General features: G+C 38.9%; 1 protein-coding gene across 1 annotated transcript in view; it reads left to right on the top strand.

The window, feature by feature from the left end:
* CUNH1orf87 (chromosome unknown C1orf87 homolog) overlaps window positions 1–17,750 on the top strand; it is a 106,910-nt gene that overhangs the window by 62,850 nt on the left and 26,310 nt on the right. The window contains exons 6-8 of the mRNA XM_077768122.1: window positions 712–833; window positions 4,546–4,708; window positions 12,037–12,134. Coding sequence (XP_077624248.1) covers window positions 712–833; window positions 4,546–4,708; window positions 12,037–12,134 — 383 coding nt within the window. The remainder of the gene's footprint in view (window positions 1–711; window positions 834–4,545; window positions 4,709–12,036; window positions 12,135–17,750) is intronic.

Here is a 17,750-nt window from a genome sequence, read left to right as displayed (position 1 = left end):
AAAGGACCAGGGAGGGGATGTTTTAAGATTTTTCATTTAGCTTAATAAGAACCTGTGCTGAAATAATCCAAATATATCTCCTAGATATATCTAAATACAAGCAAATGCTATATATAATAAATATATAAGGTATGTGTATGTGTGGGTGAGAGAGAGAGAGAGAGAGAGCAGCTAGAGACTAGGTTATGCTGTAGTAACAAATAGCCCCAAGTTTCAGTGACTCAAAACAACAAAAATTTATTTCTCAGTTACATTTCTGTAATAGGTCAGGCACAGTTTTGCCGTTATCTTACTATCTTACTTCCCAAACACAGGCTGATGAAGTAGAGACTCTAGCATATTTTTTGGACATGCTGGCAGAGGGGAAAAGAAAAAAGAGAGAGAGAGAGCTCTGGAGGGGCTCCCGTGAGCAGTTTAATGCTCAACCAGGAAGAGCGTGTGTCACTTCTGCTCACAACTCATTGGCCAGAATTGTTCCCATAGCCCTACCCAACCACAAGGCAATCAGGAAGGGAGAGGAGTAGGAATATTTGGTTTTTAGAAAGCACTAATAATTATTATACTATATTGTCAAGGCTGTTTTAGAAACTTTTAATGGTAAAAAAAATTCCAAATACCCTCTATCTCAATGGGCATTTCCCTTATGGGCATTTATTTCCCATCTTATAAGTACATTAAATGAGAGTGTTCTTTTTCATATTGGATTTTCAGGTGAGCTATGGGAAACTCCTCTGGTTTTTAAAAGCTGCAGCTTCAGATGATCCACAGCAAACCCAAAGAGAGGTGGGCAGCAACGAGGGCAAGAGTCAGGGATATCACGATCATGGCCAAAGGTACTTTCCTTCTTTTCTTGGGCATAGTGTTCCTAGATTTCTAGAATTGGCAGTAACATCAGAGGCTGGAAAGCTCGCCCAAGGTAGAATCACTTTGTCTTTCACCAACACTTGGCTTATGCTGATCATTTCCTCTCTCTCATACAAAGGCCAGCACAGAAAGTTACTTGCAACAATTGCATAGTTTCTTGAGATCAAGCATATGACCTTTTTTTTTTTTTTTTTAATGAGGCTGCCATGCAAAAAGGAAAACCCTCATTATGAAGTAAGGAATGACTGTAGGCTGGTGCAGAGCTCCAGTCTATAAGGTATGATTCCAGAAATAGGCTTGGTTAATGAACTCCTGGTTTACATGCACTAGCAAAGAAAGGTTTCAGCTACAAGAATCAATAATCCCTTCATATAATCTCAAAGGAAAGAGATGACACAAAGTAAAAATAGGATATGAGGAATATCATTAGAGATGAGGCACAATAAAACATGACAGTCTCGGTGTCCTCCAAGAAAGTTGACAAAGTGCAACAGTTAGGAGCATCGCCTCCATTACCTGAAGCCTAGGCTCAATTCCTGTTTCTGCCATCTAATGGCTATGTAACCTGGGGGTAGTGAACTACCCTCTCTGTGCTTCCATTCTCCAACTGTAAAATAGGAACTGTAAGAGATTTCCCTTCACTTCATATATTTATAAGGGTGACTCAATAAGGGTAACCAATGCAAAGTTCTCAAAAACAGTATCTGATACATAGTAAATGCTAGATAAGAGTGTTTTTACCTTTTTTAAACTATCTTATGAGAAGAGACTCTTTCAATTGCAAATAATGAGACACAGTGATTAAGAGCCATGGTATTGGAATTTATCACTTTGCTCTAGGGAACTAGAGTTTTCCTGTAAAAATGTCCCTGGGCCAAGTGTTACACTTGATTCCTTTCTACAGGTGCTCTTTTCATGCCTTTTTGGCATTCATTGAATACCAGCTGCTTGCCAGGCACACCTTTCTGGGCACAGTGAATTCAGAGGTTGGCAAGACTCAGTCTTTCCCTCAAGAGCTCAAAATGCAAAGAAAGTGACACTGCCATGTGGGTCTGTGTGTCAACTATCTGGGAGCAATTATCCTATGGAGGACCATAAAGCCCCAGAGGTGTTTTTTAAGTATATTTATTTTTATGAGAGAGAGAGAGTGGGAGAGGGGCAGAGAAAAAGAGAGTCCCAAGCAGGCTCTGCACTGTTGACGCAGAGCCCAACACCGGACTCTAACTCACAAACCGTGAGATCATAACCTGAGCAGAAATCAAAAGTCAGACACTTAACCCACTAAGCCACCAGGCACCTGTAGCCCCAGAAATTTTTAATAATCAGCAACCACACATCATAAAACACAGATCATGAGACTTGGGCCCAGAGAGGTGGTGGACTATGCACTAAAACACATGGTTACCCATTGGCAGTTATGGGTATTATGGGTCCTGCACAGGAAGGCTTTCCTGAGCCCTAGACTAGGTTACATCTCTCTGTGGTATAATCCCACAGTCTATCCCTTGCCTGACAGTCAGAGCACTTGTAGCTACATACTTGAAATTGGGGGTTAGCAATAATAGCGTCTGTCCCAGCCAACTCGGTGTCTAGCATAGTTCCTGGCACCTGGGAGATGCTCAACGAATAATTTTTTAAATGTAATTGGCACCCTAATTACCCACTTGCAGGGACATCTGGATATCTACTCTGTAAAAGAGGTGCACAGAGAGATCATTTTGAACTCATCAGAGAAGGTGCTACTTTATACAAAGCAAACTGCATGTTTGTGGAAGTGCAGCACTGATGGCCTGTAATGAATCCTTGCTCTTTGTTAATCAATGTGCTACTCAGGAAAAGGCTCTCCCGTGTTCTGTCAGGGAGAGCCTTTAACGGGGCGGCTCTGTGATGTTTAAAAAGCCTCCAGCAGCACCTGTGGCGACAACAGTGGCCATAGCTCTCCTTACCTAAGTTGGACCAGATGATACCAACTCCAGCAGCCGGTTTCCTAAGAACCCCCACCGGCTGAAACAAATGGGTTCCGTACAACTCCCTCCCATTTAGCAATTGGTGTTTGGAGTCAGGGGCCAAAGCCTCATGAATTCCTACCCCCGGGAACTGGCACTGCAAGGAAAGGAATGAGGAAGAACTTGCAATTCAAATTGGGGACAGATACATCTGACTGGCAAGGCCTGGGTCACATGCTCACTCCATCAGCAAAGAGAGACTAGTAAAGCAAATAAATAGCTGGCATTTGCCTCAGCTGGAGTGAGAGGCAGACGCCTGAGCTAGAGAACTCTCTGCACAAAGGAAGGAGGGTGCAGAAACTATGTGACCAAAACAAGGACACACAGCCACCCCTTCCTGTGCCCAGCTTTTGGAAATTATTAGCTATTAGACGAAAGCTCGAGTAAGAGTCACAGAGCAAAAAGAAGATGCGATATGACCTTTAGTCAAAGTTAAACACATATAAAAATAATCGATTCGAAGTACTGTACAGGATCCCCAGCAAATAGTAAGAAACAAAACAGAGTTGACCCACATCTGATGGAGCAGTCTCGTAGGGAAGTCAGACATGAAACAGTAACCAAAGAAATAAAAGATGTGATTGCAATATGAGGGAGACTTACTAAAGAAAAGAACAAGGAATATTATAAAAGAGTCGATCATGCACAGGGTGCTGGAGCACCACTGGGAGCCAATTGGGAGCATCACTTCCCAAATATTCATTCAGTGACATCAGGTTGGTAGCTTGAGGTCAGCCATGGTGGGAATACTTACACCATGAAAATTACAAATGCTCCAGATCAGGGCCTTATCTTGGAGAGCAGGTGATAAAGTTTACTGGCACACCACTGAAAGGAGGCTGATTTACAGGAGTGGAGGCTGAGGGATGTCACAGAATGTCCCTGTAGGGAAGTGGCACTTTACATTGAGATGGTGGAAATTAGCAAAAGCTCCACTGCTGAGAAGATAGTTCAGAGGGATCTGGAAGGACCATTATTTGAGTGCTAAATGAGCAAACATCTCAAACTGGTTAAATCAAATAAATACATGACTGTAACACCTTATCACCCTGTGGTTGTTCACCTACTATTTAAAGTAACAATAGTCAATGAGATAAACCATCTTAATAATTATAAACATTTGCAAAATCATTATTACTGAAACTTTTCTGGGTTTTCCAGATACAAATTGCAGAGTCAAGGATAACAGAGGAAGTTCACTCGATTCAAGAGTTCCTTCTATATAGGTTCCCTGGTTACCGGGATCTGGGAGGATCTGCTTTGCTTTGCTCGTGGCAGTGAACAGTTTGGAAATTTGATTTCCTATCAATAATTATCTGGGCTTAAGAGAAGTAAGATCAGGCAGCTAAAGTAAACTATTGTGGTCACTTCTAATGTTTGCTCTCTACCTGGAAAAAAAGAGCTGGAGATTAGATTACAAAGTTTGGTTTCTGTTCTAGTTGAACTGGTGCCTCGTGGAGAAGAGACTCTAGTGGTCAGGAGAATGGAATAGATTGGAATTAATCTAGGAAGTCTTCATGCTCAGATGTGCCCAGGTTACTGAGATTTAGAAGACCTTCCTGGATGGGTTCTCTGGTTTAGAGTATATGTCGGGGGTGAGAGATGTGGTATGAAAACATAGGGCGGCTCTGGGCAGATCATCTCTTCATAGCATGTCCCCCGCCCCTCCAAACAGTACTGCTCCTCAAGGTGCCAGCTCACAGTCAGAAGTGAGCAAGAGCCTGTCAGAGATTTTGATGGCATTAAGGACAACTAATGGCAACCTCAACATAGAGAACCTCAGTCGGAATTTTCGAAGGGAAGATCGCTCGTTCTCTGGCTCCCTGCCCCTACCCAAGGTAACCAAAACTCGAGTTCAGAGTTGTTGATCTCCAAATGCTAACTCAGGGCATTGGGTCTGTAAGAAACCACAGTTATGATCTGTGTTCTGCCTGTGGATCATATTATAGATTGTTTTCTGTGCCTGAGGAAAAAAAAAGAAATGGGATTGTGGAATGTGCAGAAATTGGTCCAGGAACTACTTACACTGAGATATGTTTTATGTTAATAACAGAGAATATGACAACACCCAAGTAACTTTTCACAATGGAAAACAAATATTTTTCCAAGGCCAAGTGTTCGTTTCTCACACCCAGTACCAGCTTCCAGTGACATCAGCATGTGGCACATGCTTTAAGAACACCAAAGTTTAGGAACTAATGTGATTTATTACTGATTGAGATTAGTCTGTGGTTTGCATTAATTAACAGTGCAGATGTGTTTTATGGAAGAAGATCCAGAACCACATTAACTCAAGTGTTGTCTTCAGCCAAACAAACCCTAGGCATGAGGCTACCTCAGACACAGGGGAAATAATAATTACAACCATTACTACAATTCCATTAACAACAACTTGTCACCACCAAGCTTCATTGAGTTCTTACTAAGTGCCAAGTAATGCACTAAATGCTTTAGTTACATTATTTTCATTTAACATTTACCGATAACTACAAAATCCAGATAGATGTTATAATATCCATTTCACAATGGAAAATACTGAGTCTCAGAGAGGCCAATTGAATCATCCAAGGGCTACAGCTAGCAAGCTGTAGAGCCAAGGTTCAAACTACAGAAGAGTACAGGGATACTGAGCACCAAAATTGGAACTCTATTAGGCAGAAGATGTCTGGAAGCATCCATAAAGTCTGGGATACAAGACTTAGAATTCCAGAGGAATAAAGGGATTGGAAATTACTGGGGGAAAGAAAAGGAAAAATAAAATGTTATAGAAAAGATTGGAGAATGCCTTTAATCTAGGCAAACAGGGGTTAGAAATAAGAGAGAATTTAAAAGAACATGTGATGTCTGCTAAGGAAGCAAGGATACAATATACTAACAGTGGATTCTTATCTCAGAACAGAAGCAGCTTTCTCTGTGCTCTCATTTATGCAGTCAACTAATCATGCAAAGGCAAAGGTCATGGTACTGTGTAAATGTGTGTGTATGCATGTGCATATGACACATGCAAGTATGTTTCACTAGAAAGAGAAAGGGAGCACACTATAGGAGATTCCACCCAACATAAATACCTTTCACTATGTTCATAAGATCAGTAAGAAGCAGCGATTCTTTGTTAGATTGGAAATTACACAACACCATCATTGGAGCTTGAATGTTCTCAGGTACTTGGAAAATAAAACATAAATAACTTGGGAATCAAAATAAGTTTTCTTAAACTCTTTGAGTGTTCAAACCCAGTGGAAAAACTGGGTTTGAAATATCTGTCTCCTGCATCTATTGTAAGGACTAAACAGGATAAATATGTGAAGGCACTTAGCACGCTAATATATGAGGCACTCCGTAAATACTAGTTTCCTTTTCTTCTGATTAAAAAAAAAATCAGTGTTTGGTTAAATTATTACTCAAAACAGCCCAAGGAAGGGGAATCTTTCCCAGGGTCAAGTGATGGCCACATTGAGTGCTGGCTCTCAGAGCTGGTTCTGAAAGCTTAAATTTGTGGTTCATATACAAGGAAATGGGGCACATTTTCCTTGAAGCTGGTCCGCCTCTCTTGAGCCATCTGGCATCTCTTAAGACATCTGGAACTCACTCAAAGTATATTACAGTCTGGGAGGCATATAAAATAGAATTCTGTTTCCCCAGAACGTGAGACAAATTGAGGCCCAAGGGACACTGGATACAAAAAACCAGCAGCAGCTGTGCGCCAACATTCATGCTTTTGGACACAGGACTTGAGAGTACACCAGGAAAGGGTATGCGTTAGAAGGGCTTGTCTTTTTAACCAGTAATTCTTAATCTCCTTAGAGCATAGGGGAAAGAATCATTGACTTCCTTAAATTTCTCATGAAGTCAATGCACTCTGTGCCCCTGTATTGGAGGCATCGGTGGGGGTTGCCGTCTTCACAGCCAACATTTCAGAGGGTTCACAGATTGTCTGTAGCCTCTCAAATCAATGTAGTCTGAAGGATCATCTATGGGTCTTGCTGCTCGAATGAAATTTTTCTCTTAAAGAAGAGTCTAAAAACTTATCAAACATCTACCATCCCCATTCTGTGGACTCACTCCTGTGTCTCTAGCACATCTTGATGCAATGATGGCTTCTGGCAAGATTGCTGAAATGATGTAGATCCACAGCCAGTGTTCTGAGCATGATGCAAAGGCACTAAGAAGAGGAGAGTATTATGATTTCAGTTGCTGGGTTCTCCGGGAACCCAGGGGAAAGGTGACGTTTCAAACATGTCACAACTCTGTATGACAAATGCAGTGATGGCAGTAACTTGGAACACAAAGAAGGAACACCAAACTAGCCTGACTCAAAACCTTCCAGAAGAGATGATGCAAATACCAAGTCTTAGAAGGCAGGTGAATTTGACAAAGAAATCGGAAGAGGAGGAAATGAAGGGATGGGAGAGGCATGTAAAGAACAATGTGGTGGCACCTGGGTGGCTCAGTCGGTTAAGCATCCGACTTCGGCTCAGGCCATGATCTCACAGTTCATGAGTTCAAGCCTCGTGCTGGGCTCTGTGCCGACAGCTAGCTCAGAGCCTGGAGCCTGCTTCGGATTCTGTGTCTCCCTCTCTCTCTGGCCCTCCCCTGTTCAACGCTGTCTCTCTTTCTCTCTCAGAAATAAATAAAATAGGGGCGCCTGGGTGGCTTAGTCGGTTAAGCATCCGACTTTCGCTTGGGTCATGATCTCACGGTTCGTGGGTTCAAGCCCCGCGTCGGGCTCTGTGCTGACTGCCAGCTCAGAGCCTGGAGCCTGTTTCAGTCTGTGACTCCCTCTCTCTCTGACCCTCCCCTGCTCATGCTGTCTCTCTCTCTCTCTCTCTCTCTCTCCTAGAAATAAATAAAAAATTTAAAAAAAAAAGAAAGAAATAAAATAAAAACGTTTTTAAAAATTTTAAAAAAAGAACAATGTGAAATGGAACTGAAATGAGAGAGAGCCCAGCTAATTCAGGGAACAGTAAGTCATTCATGTAGATAGAACCTAGCAGGTACCTGGTGGCTGGGATTGGTGGGAGATGCTGCTCAAGGCAATGTTAGAATAGAAAGTGGGAACCAATTTATGAAAGGTCTTTCTAAGGAGCTTAACTTTATTCTGAGGACCAAAAGGATCATCAAAAGGTATTAAACAGTGAATGATATGATCAAATTTGAAATCTGAAAAAGCACCCTAATGGAATATGAAGAATTAGAGGCAAAGAGAGCCCTTTAGAAGGCTGTTCCAACAATTCAAGCAAGAAATTATGAGGTTTTAAACCAGGGCAGAGCAGGAGAGATAGAGCTATTAAGGAGGTAGTAAAGTAGGTCTTGGTAACAAACTGGATATGGGCCCTGAATTAGGAAGAATATAAAATGACTCCAAACGTTTTGGCTTTGGCAACTTGGTGACTCGTGGTATCATTCTCTGCAACAGAAAACAGAAAAGGAGTAACTTTGGAGGAATAGAGGACAGGATGGGGAGTTCAGTGTTAAACACATGGATCTGGGTTAAGAAATTAAATAATGATTTAAGGGTCTTTCTTCAATATGGAGTTGAAGCCATGGGAGTAGTTAGGGTTACCCAAGGACATAATAGAAAGTGAGAAGGGAAGATTGAGGAGGACTTTCATTGTAAAGGAATAGGTAGAAGAGAAGGCAATACAGGAGACTAAAAACAATCAAACAAGACATGGGAGTGATCAGGAAAGCCAAAAAAGATATCTATAGAAGGATGGTATGATCAGCCATGTTACATGCTGTGAAGATACCATCTATAATTAGGACTGGAAAATGCTCAGGCAATTTCAAACCATGAAAGTTTCAAGTGACTTGGCAAATACAGTTTAAGTACAGTGATGGGGTAAAATGCAAATGGAGCCATAAGTGGGAAGAGAGGAAGTTGAGAGAGCATCTGCTTGCCGCTCTTTCAAGGAGCATTTTGAGGAAATGAATGTTTATTTCACATGGCATTTTCTAAATAATGTAGACATTTGATTTACTTTTGATTAAAAAACATCTCCTTACTAAACAGAAGGAACCACGCACAATGAAATGCTTTCTTATTGAACAAGGGTCATCATTATGTGTAGTCATGCTCTAAACAATTTAGTAATAATCCTGAATAACACTACATTGGCAGAATTTTCTGGAAGATTTTTTTTTTTTTTTTTTTTTTTTGCTCCTTTATCACTGTTGGTTCTTAGCAGCTATCAATCAATCTGCTTCTAGGAACCCTGATGTACTATTTCTAATCTGCTGTTCATTTTAGCCTAGAGCAAAACTCAGTGTTGCCAGAAGTAAATGAACTGTTTTTAGAATAACCTCTGATGTTTAAAAATACATACATTAATATGCTCTAATCATGAGGCTAATTCAATTCTTGTTTATGGAGTAAAATGGCATAACGTCATTGATTTCTACTTCTCTAAATTTACTTTTGCCAATCTCTGCCCAAACACTCTCTACTCTTTTCTGTCTTCAACTCATTCATTCACTTCCTTTTTCCTCTACGTATTCATCTGTTCAATAGTTATTGATCCTTTATTTTTCAGTAGGTGCTACACAATGGTCATCCGAATATGAATGAAACACAACCACAGTCCTCAATAAGCCAGGGTTTTGTAATAAAGCTCTAGTGAACAAATAATTACTGCCCAGTCTGGAAAAGGGTATAAAACTATAGTAGGTGGATAATGTCAAAACATATGCAGTTTTGAAAAAGTACCATACTCCTTCTTATCCACTAAATACACATGCTTTTCTTCTGTCTGGAATTTTTATTGACCCCTTATTCTTCTGGTAAACTCTTCCCAAGTTTTCATTTTTATGTTTCACATTCATCTTTTTTCCTCCTTTAAACATCCCTGACATTACTTACTCCTCTATACCTCGTAAGTAACATGTACAAGTTTTAAACTTAGATTTGTTGTCTATTTCCTTCCATCATGACAAACCAAGATTAGTTTTTTTGTTCACTATTTTAAAATCTAGGCTTTANGCATGTATAGAATGATTAGGAGGAACGTAACTGAGGACCATGGGGGAGAAGAAGGGGGGAAATGGTGGGGAATGGGAAAGAGGCAAACCATGACACTCTTGAATGCTGAGAAACAAACTGAGGACTGATGGATGTGGGGGGGAGAGGGGATGGGCATGGAGGAGGGCACTTGTGGGGATGAGCACTGGGTGTTATATGGAAACCAACTTGACAATAAACTATTTGTAAAAAAAAAATAAAGTTTTTACAATAAAAAAAATAAAATAAAATCTAGGCTTTATTATTATTCAGCTATGGTCTGACCAACAGATCAGGAGATGACTGCCACTGAAGAGACAGTTTGTTACTCACAGTTCCCAAGGGGAGGGAGTGTGGCACATTCACAGAGGCCACACCAGAAACAGCAGGGTTGGCCAGGAAGCAGAGGGGTTCAGGGGGAAATGTGGTCACGAGCCCTCCCCATGGAATGGGCAAGGCAGGGTAAGCAGGCTTAGGATTGGCTGGTTTGATTTATTTCAGTGAGCTCAGGGACTCTGGGGCTGCCTAGTACTTGGCCCTGTGGTGATAAGGGTACGAGGGGGTGGGGGTACAATCACTCCATGGTCTCAAAGGCCCACAATGTCAAATCATCAGGATAAAAACCATGCTTAATGCAGTCACTATACTGAACTTCCTCTCAAAGTAGTAATAGTAACTACTATTTAATCCAAACACTAAATCAAACATCTCTTTTTCTTTGTCCTTTCCTCCCTCCCTTCCATTTTTCCCTCCTTCCCTTCTTTCTCCTTGTTCTCTCTCCCCCTTCTCTCCTCTCCTCTAATCCCTCTATTTTCTCTCTCCTTTCTTTCTCTTCCCTCCCTTCCTTCTCCTCACTCTTTCTCTCCTCCCTTCCTTCTTCTCTTCATTTCAACAAATATTAATCAAATGCCTAACTTAAAGCCAGGCACTATTCTAATTGCTTATTTTCTCATGTAAGCCTCACAGAACCCTAGGAATTTGAAAATATTAGTCTTATTTAGTAGATAAAACACCAGGCATAGAAGGTCACACAGATCACAGACAGCAGATCTGGTGTCCAAAATGAGTCCTGTTTCATTCCACAATCTATATTTAAACATTATGCTAAACACACAACACATGCTATCCTACCCCTAAAAGTCTGACATGTTTGAATCTAAGTGTCACCCACTCACCAACCTGAGAACTGAACTGATTTGTCAGCTAGACTCGGAAAATATTAAGTACGTGGGAAACTACAATGACACTATATTCATTCATCCAACAGAAATGTGTTTGGCATCTGGTTTCTAGACTGAGTTCCATCATTTATTAACTGTGTAACATCAAGGAAGCGACTTAGTCTAAGTCTTGGTTTTGTCATATATGACATGCAGATAACAATATTGACCATGCTAATACATCAAGTTTGTTTTATAAATCAAAGGAGATACACAAAAAAAATTTGCAACTTAGCTATATAAAACTATATATAATTTCTAGGCCTTAACCACCCATTCCATTGCTGACAAAAATTTAAGACCAACCTTTCAAAGTCCAATGGCTTCTGAATAATGAATGGTACTGATAGGGAAAAATCTGTTATAAGATGGCTGACAGGCAAGATAGGGGAATTCCAATCCCTGATGGAAGATTCCCCTTCCGGGTTCTTCTTCCCACCCTGCTTGTCCCACTAAATTACTACTAATGAGAAATGTAGAAGTAACAGACTATAAATTGTTCTCTCTCTGCTTACCCCCCAGTCTCAGGCCTCTGGGAGAGTGATCTCCTCTGAGCCCACTAGTGTAAAATAAACCTCCTGCCTTCCAAGATCTGAATGTCTCCTGATTCTTCTACCAGGTGATCCAGACCAGGATCTGTAACAATAACTCTGCACCAACTGAATAAAAATTTGCTATTTTTTTATTTTAATTTTTAAAAATCTTATTACAGTATATTTAACATACAGTGTTCTCTTAGTACCCGGTGAACAATACAGTGATGGAATAATTCCATACATCACCTAGTGCTCATTCAGTTGGATGTTCTTGTCCTAAGTGATATCCTGATGGGATAATGCATCTCTGGGTATTAGTTCTTTGTCAGAATCATATGGGTTCTAATTATGGGAAGGAAATTCAAATCTTAATTTCATTATAATGAAACTCCAATTTCTTTCTTATTCTGCAGGTCCGGGCTATCTGTGGAAAGCATGGATTATATCTGACTTTGAGTTTTTTGGAAACATTGCTAAACCATCAAGATTTGGGTTACTATGGTGAAATAAAGTAAGTTGATTTTTTTATTCACATAGTCCTTAATTAGGACACCAAATACTGAGATCTGCCGTTAGACATTTTTTTGTGTGAAGCTATCAATTTCATCACTTGAAGATAGTTGAGGAATGTTTGCTTATATTAAGGAGAGAGGTTTCTTGGTCATAGAAAGATAAAGCAGGAAACTTCAAGTGCCAACCATTATAGACCATCAAGAATCAGATTTACCATTCCACCTTAAACAACTAAAAATCTGGACAAAATATGTGCAACAATAGTTCTCAGACATTTGACAACAGACAGCACAGGACAGCAATTCCTGAAGAAGGAAAAATAAATAAGGTAAGCTAAGCTTACTGAACAAGAAGAGGAAACCCAGAGCCCAGATTCTTCTTCAGTTAAAGGAATGACATTTAGAGTTCAAGAAGGCCAAGAAGGCTAGAAAGCACGGTACAGAGCAGTGAAGAAGAGAGATCCAAAGATTCCTCTCTGAAGATTTCTAAAGAGTTGCTCTTTAGTCTTCATGTGAGTACTGGCTAATGTATCTATTTGAGGAAATTACCCAACGTCAGATGGGGGAATAAAGAACAAAAGAAAGAAGCAAAAATTTTTAGATCTTGTACCAGCGTTGGGAATAGTTCATATTTTCACCAGTCAACTTAAAACAAACCATTATAAGTTGTTATATGTAAGCCTCATGGTGCCCACAAAGCAAAACCTGTAGTAGATACACAAAAGACAATGAGAAAGGAATCTAAGTATACCATTAAAGAAAGTCATTAAACCACGAAGGAAAAGAACAAGAGAAGAAAGGAACAGAGGAACTACAAAATAACCAGAAGGCAATGAACAAAATGGCAATAAGTACATACCTATCCATAATTACTTTAAATGTAATTGGACTAAATTCTGAATCAAAAGATACAGAGTGACTGAATAGATTAAAAAGAAACAAGACATATCTATATACTGCCTGTAAGAGATTCAGTTCAGATGTAAAGACAATACAGAGAATGAGAGTGAAGGGATGGAAAAAGACATTCTATGCAAATGAGAACCAAAAGAAAGCTGGGTAGCTATAATTACATCAGATAAAATAGACTTTAAAACAAAGATAAGATGGAGATGAGAGAATTCATAACCATCAGAGCAGTACTACAAATATTAAAAGAAGTCCTCAGGCAGAAGGAAAATGATCATTTTGGATCTACACACAAAAAAGTAAAAGCCCTGGAAATAGTAAATGTATGGATGAATTAAAAACATATCTTTTATTTAAAAACTCTTGAAAAGATAATTAATTATTTAAAGCAAAATAAGAATACTACACCATGGGATTCATAACATAAGTGCAACATTTGACAATAGGATACAAATCTGGGAGGGGGAAATGAAAATGTACTTGATATGGTTCTTCTACTAAAAATTAAGTAGTATAATTTCGTTTGAAGGAAGAATGTAATGAGTTAAAATGCTAATTAAAAAGTAAAATGGAAACAAGCATATTTAAATGATAAAAAAGACAAAAAAAAGAGGGAAGGGAAACAAACAAATAAAGTAAATGGAAAATAAATATCAAGATGTGAGATTTAAACCCATCCATATCAATAATTACGTAAAGTATTAATGATCCAAATGCACCAATTAAAAGGTGGTGATTTTCAGATTCCATTAAAAAAGCAAAACTCAACTAAATGATATCTATAAGGAGCTCATTTAAAATATAAATGTAAGACATACTAAAAGTAAAAGGAAGGAAATGATATACCATGCTAACTCTAATGAAATGAATGCTGGATTGGTTATATTAATGTCAGACAAAGTGCATTCCAAAGTAAGAGATACTAAAAAGTGAATTCATCAAGAGGACATAATGAATCTGAATATTCATATCCTTAATAATATAGTTTTAAGTTACATGAAACAAACAAAAGAAAAACTTAAAGGGAAATAAACAAATTCACAATTACAGTTGGAGAATATAACACCTCTCTGTCAGTAATTGACAGAACAAGCAGATAGAAAATCAGTAATAAAATTAAAAATGTGGACTTGATTATATCAAATAACTTGATATAAGTAGCACTCCACACAACAGAAGAAAACAGATTCTTTTTAAGCATACATGAAATATTTAAAAAACAAACCATATTCTGAGCCAAAAAACAAACGTCAGTAAGTTTCAAATGATAAAATCATATAAAATATGTTCTCTTACCACAATAGAATTAAACTATAAATTAAAAGCAAACACACAAAATTAAACAACATACTTCTAAAAATCCTATGGTAAGAGGGAAAAGGGAAATTAGGAAATATTTGAACTGAATTAAAATGAAAACGACATACCTGTAATTTGTAAGTGTTCCCTTTTTCTCATATTTTATACTGAATACATAAAAAATTAATTAGTAAAGCAACTCTATGTTCAGAATACACCCAGAATCTGATTACTTCTCACCACCTCTATTATTACTTAACTGTACCTCATTCAAGCTACCGTTATCTTTCTCCTGGATTACTTTAATAGCCTCCTAACTGAACTGGGTTTCTCCCTAGTTTGTCCTCAATGCAGCAGCTACAGTGATCTATTAAAACCTAAAATAATCTATTTCATTGTTTTGCTCATGAAACTGCAAGATAATCTTATTTTACTCAGAGGAAAGAAAAAGGAAAAAATATCAAAGTCTTATAAAGGATTTTACATGATCTGCTCCTGCCTTGCTTCTCTGACTTCATCTACAACTTCCTTTGCTCATTCTGTTCCCGTTACCCTGTGCTCTTTGTCTTTCTCACATGCACACATCCACCTTAGCGACTATCCTCTGAATGTATCTTCTACTTAAAATGTTCTTTCTCAGATATCCTCATGCTAACTCTCTCACCTTTATTTTATTTTATTTTTTGCTTAAATGTCACCTTGTCTGTGAGGCCTACACTAAACATCCTAGTTAAAGTTGTAGTCTGTCACCCCTCTTCTGCTTAACCTGCTTTACTTCTGCTTTCTTCTACATGCTTATCGACTTCTAATATGTTAGTTGATTTGCTGATGTATGAAGTTTATTGTTACCAGTCAATCTCTGATAGACTATAAGCTATAGTTCCAGGGGGCAGGCAGAATCTTTGTTTTACTCATTGATATATCCTAAGGGTTTACAGTGCTTCCTGGCACATATTAGAATCCACTAAGTATTTATGACATTGAACTGAATTAAGGAAGGGATGGAATCTCAAAATAGTCTCAAGGATGCATACAGATACACAAATTGTGACTAGTCCCTCTCATGGTCAGATTGAAGGCCATTCCTAACCACCTCATCAAAAGCAGCTTCCTTGTGCTATACTCTCTCTTAGCTCTCAGCTATTTTTTTCCATAAAATTTATCATTATGTGTAATTATGTACTTATGTGATTTGTTACTTTAATGTCTAGATCATAATATCCATGCTGGCAAGAAAATGACTGTTTCCTTCACGTTAGATTCCCAACATCTTGTAGGCCAGTACTTGGAACATGGAAAGTATACAGCAAGTATTTTATTAATTCATTTATTCATTTATTTAACAAATATTTATAGAGTTCCTACTGTTTACCAAGTGCTACTCTAATCATTATGAATATGGACATGAATGGAAGAGTCTCCCCCCTCTTGAAGCTTATATTCTTTTTTCTTTAACTGAGAGAGAAAAAGAGAGGACATGAGTGGGGAGGGGCAGAGAGAGAGAGGGAGGAAGAGAGAGAATCCTAAGCAGACTCCACACTGTCAGCACAGAGCCCCACACTGGGCTCAAAGTCACAAACATGAGATCATGACCTGAGCCAAGATCAAGAGTCAGATGCTTAACTGACTGAGCCACCCAGGTGCCCTGAAGCTTATATTCTATTGGGAAGAGAAACAATAAGTAATATGGAATGCGTGGCCATCACAGGATGATAAGAGCAATACTGAGAAACAAAGAAGCCTAAAGGTTAATGAGAACATTTTAAGTGATAAATAAATGATGGGAGGAGGTTGAGCCTAGCTAATGAATTTCCACTAGACCAGCTTAGGACAGGAAAGTTTCCCTTCTCTAAGATCTTGGGGGTGGTTGAGTAAGGGGGAGGGAGGTGATTAAGCAGCAAGAGCAGAAAAGTGGGTTAAGAGCCAAATAGAAAACCAATAAGCTAAAATTGGGAGTCCCCAAAAGGTACCAAAATAAATAGAGAAAATGAAAGTATCAGAGCTCGCATTATACCTGGTACATAGTATACTTGATTAAAAGATGGGGTCCAGAACCAAGATTACAGGAAACAACTATTTGAGAGTAAGAGTGAATGGGGAGCAAATGAGGTTAGCCTATGTATATCAATACTCTCAATTCCCCACTCTTTTAAATGCATATGAGAGAAGCACACAGGTTTCTTTATTCACCTGTCTTTGACCTTTGAATGTTCAAGGACATCAAACCAAGAGAACCAGTGAAGAATTGCATTTATAAGTGATACACTTGTTTCATCCTTAAACAGCCATTGGCTAAAGCTTCTTCTGTTGAATTAAATCCATTCCGTTAAGGGCTTTGTATGCAAACCTATATCCTTAAGAGATTAAAGATGCAATTTAGACACACATTTTAGCAGCTGAATGCACGAATCATTATTTTAGTACATATTGTCCATTAATCTGCTGTTCAATTGGGAACCCATTTGGAATGTGGCTGCTTGCTAATTAGCAGGATTCTAGTGCTGAGCTGCTTCCTGATTAAATGTCCTTTAGAATCAATAAAACATCAGGAGGGATTATGGTGATGTGGGATTAGCCCCATCTAACCAAATAAAATGAGTTGTGTTCCCTTCTTAAACTGTCACGTTGCAAGAGCTGATGAGAGGAGCAATTTCACGAACGATGTTACAAAGTTGTTGTTTTGTGTGTGTGTGTGTGTGTGTGTGTGTGTGTGTGTGTGTTTAACACTGAGATTTTTGTTTTTTGCTATTTGCCTACCAATTAGCAGAGACATTAGTGAATGTCTGCTAGGGTAAGGCGATTTTGAGAAAGACTTGATTACGATTTCAAATCTCTACTCTGAATCACCCTTATATAAAATGAGTTCAGGTTGTATCGGATGGAAATTATTATCCTCGCTCTTGGCCAGGAACACGTAAGTCAGAATTAGCATTTAATGTTTCTGTGTGACTTTGCAATAAATGGTAATTAAGGAGGGCAGAGACAGAACAGGAGGCGAACTAATACCCTAAAATTGTATTGGCAAAATTAAATGCTTCAAACCCAGTTTAAAACACAGGCACACAAGCCAAATTGTGTTGGGGGAGGGGATAAATAATGTAGCTGCTCGGGGAGCCGCATAAATAGAGTGGAGCAATTGACGCAGCCACGAGCAGGACTTATCATACACATCTGGCCCATCACAGAGAGTGCAATTAGGTTGAAAAGGACTGGTTTGATAATCCCAGGAACAACTAGAGGATTTTAGGAGATAAAGCAAACATGAGGTGTTTGATTCAGCAATTACTTGTAAATGGGAATCGAAAAATTGGTAGAGAGTGAGCAATTACAGACATGTTATGAACCCGCCCATCGGCTGGGTTTTGGAAACCGGACCTCTCTTTTAAGAGTTCATTAATTCCAGTCTT

Source organism: Crocuta crocuta, unplaced genomic scaffold (assembly GCF_008692635.1).
Source record: "Crocuta crocuta isolate KB4526 unplaced genomic scaffold, BGI_CrCroc_1.0 scaffold85, whole genome shotgun sequence".
Lineage (NCBI taxonomy): Eukaryota > Metazoa > Chordata > Mammalia > Carnivora > Hyaenidae > Crocuta > Crocuta crocuta.
Note: the sequence above shows the minus strand (reverse complement) of the source record. Positions and strands in the feature narration are given on the sequence as shown.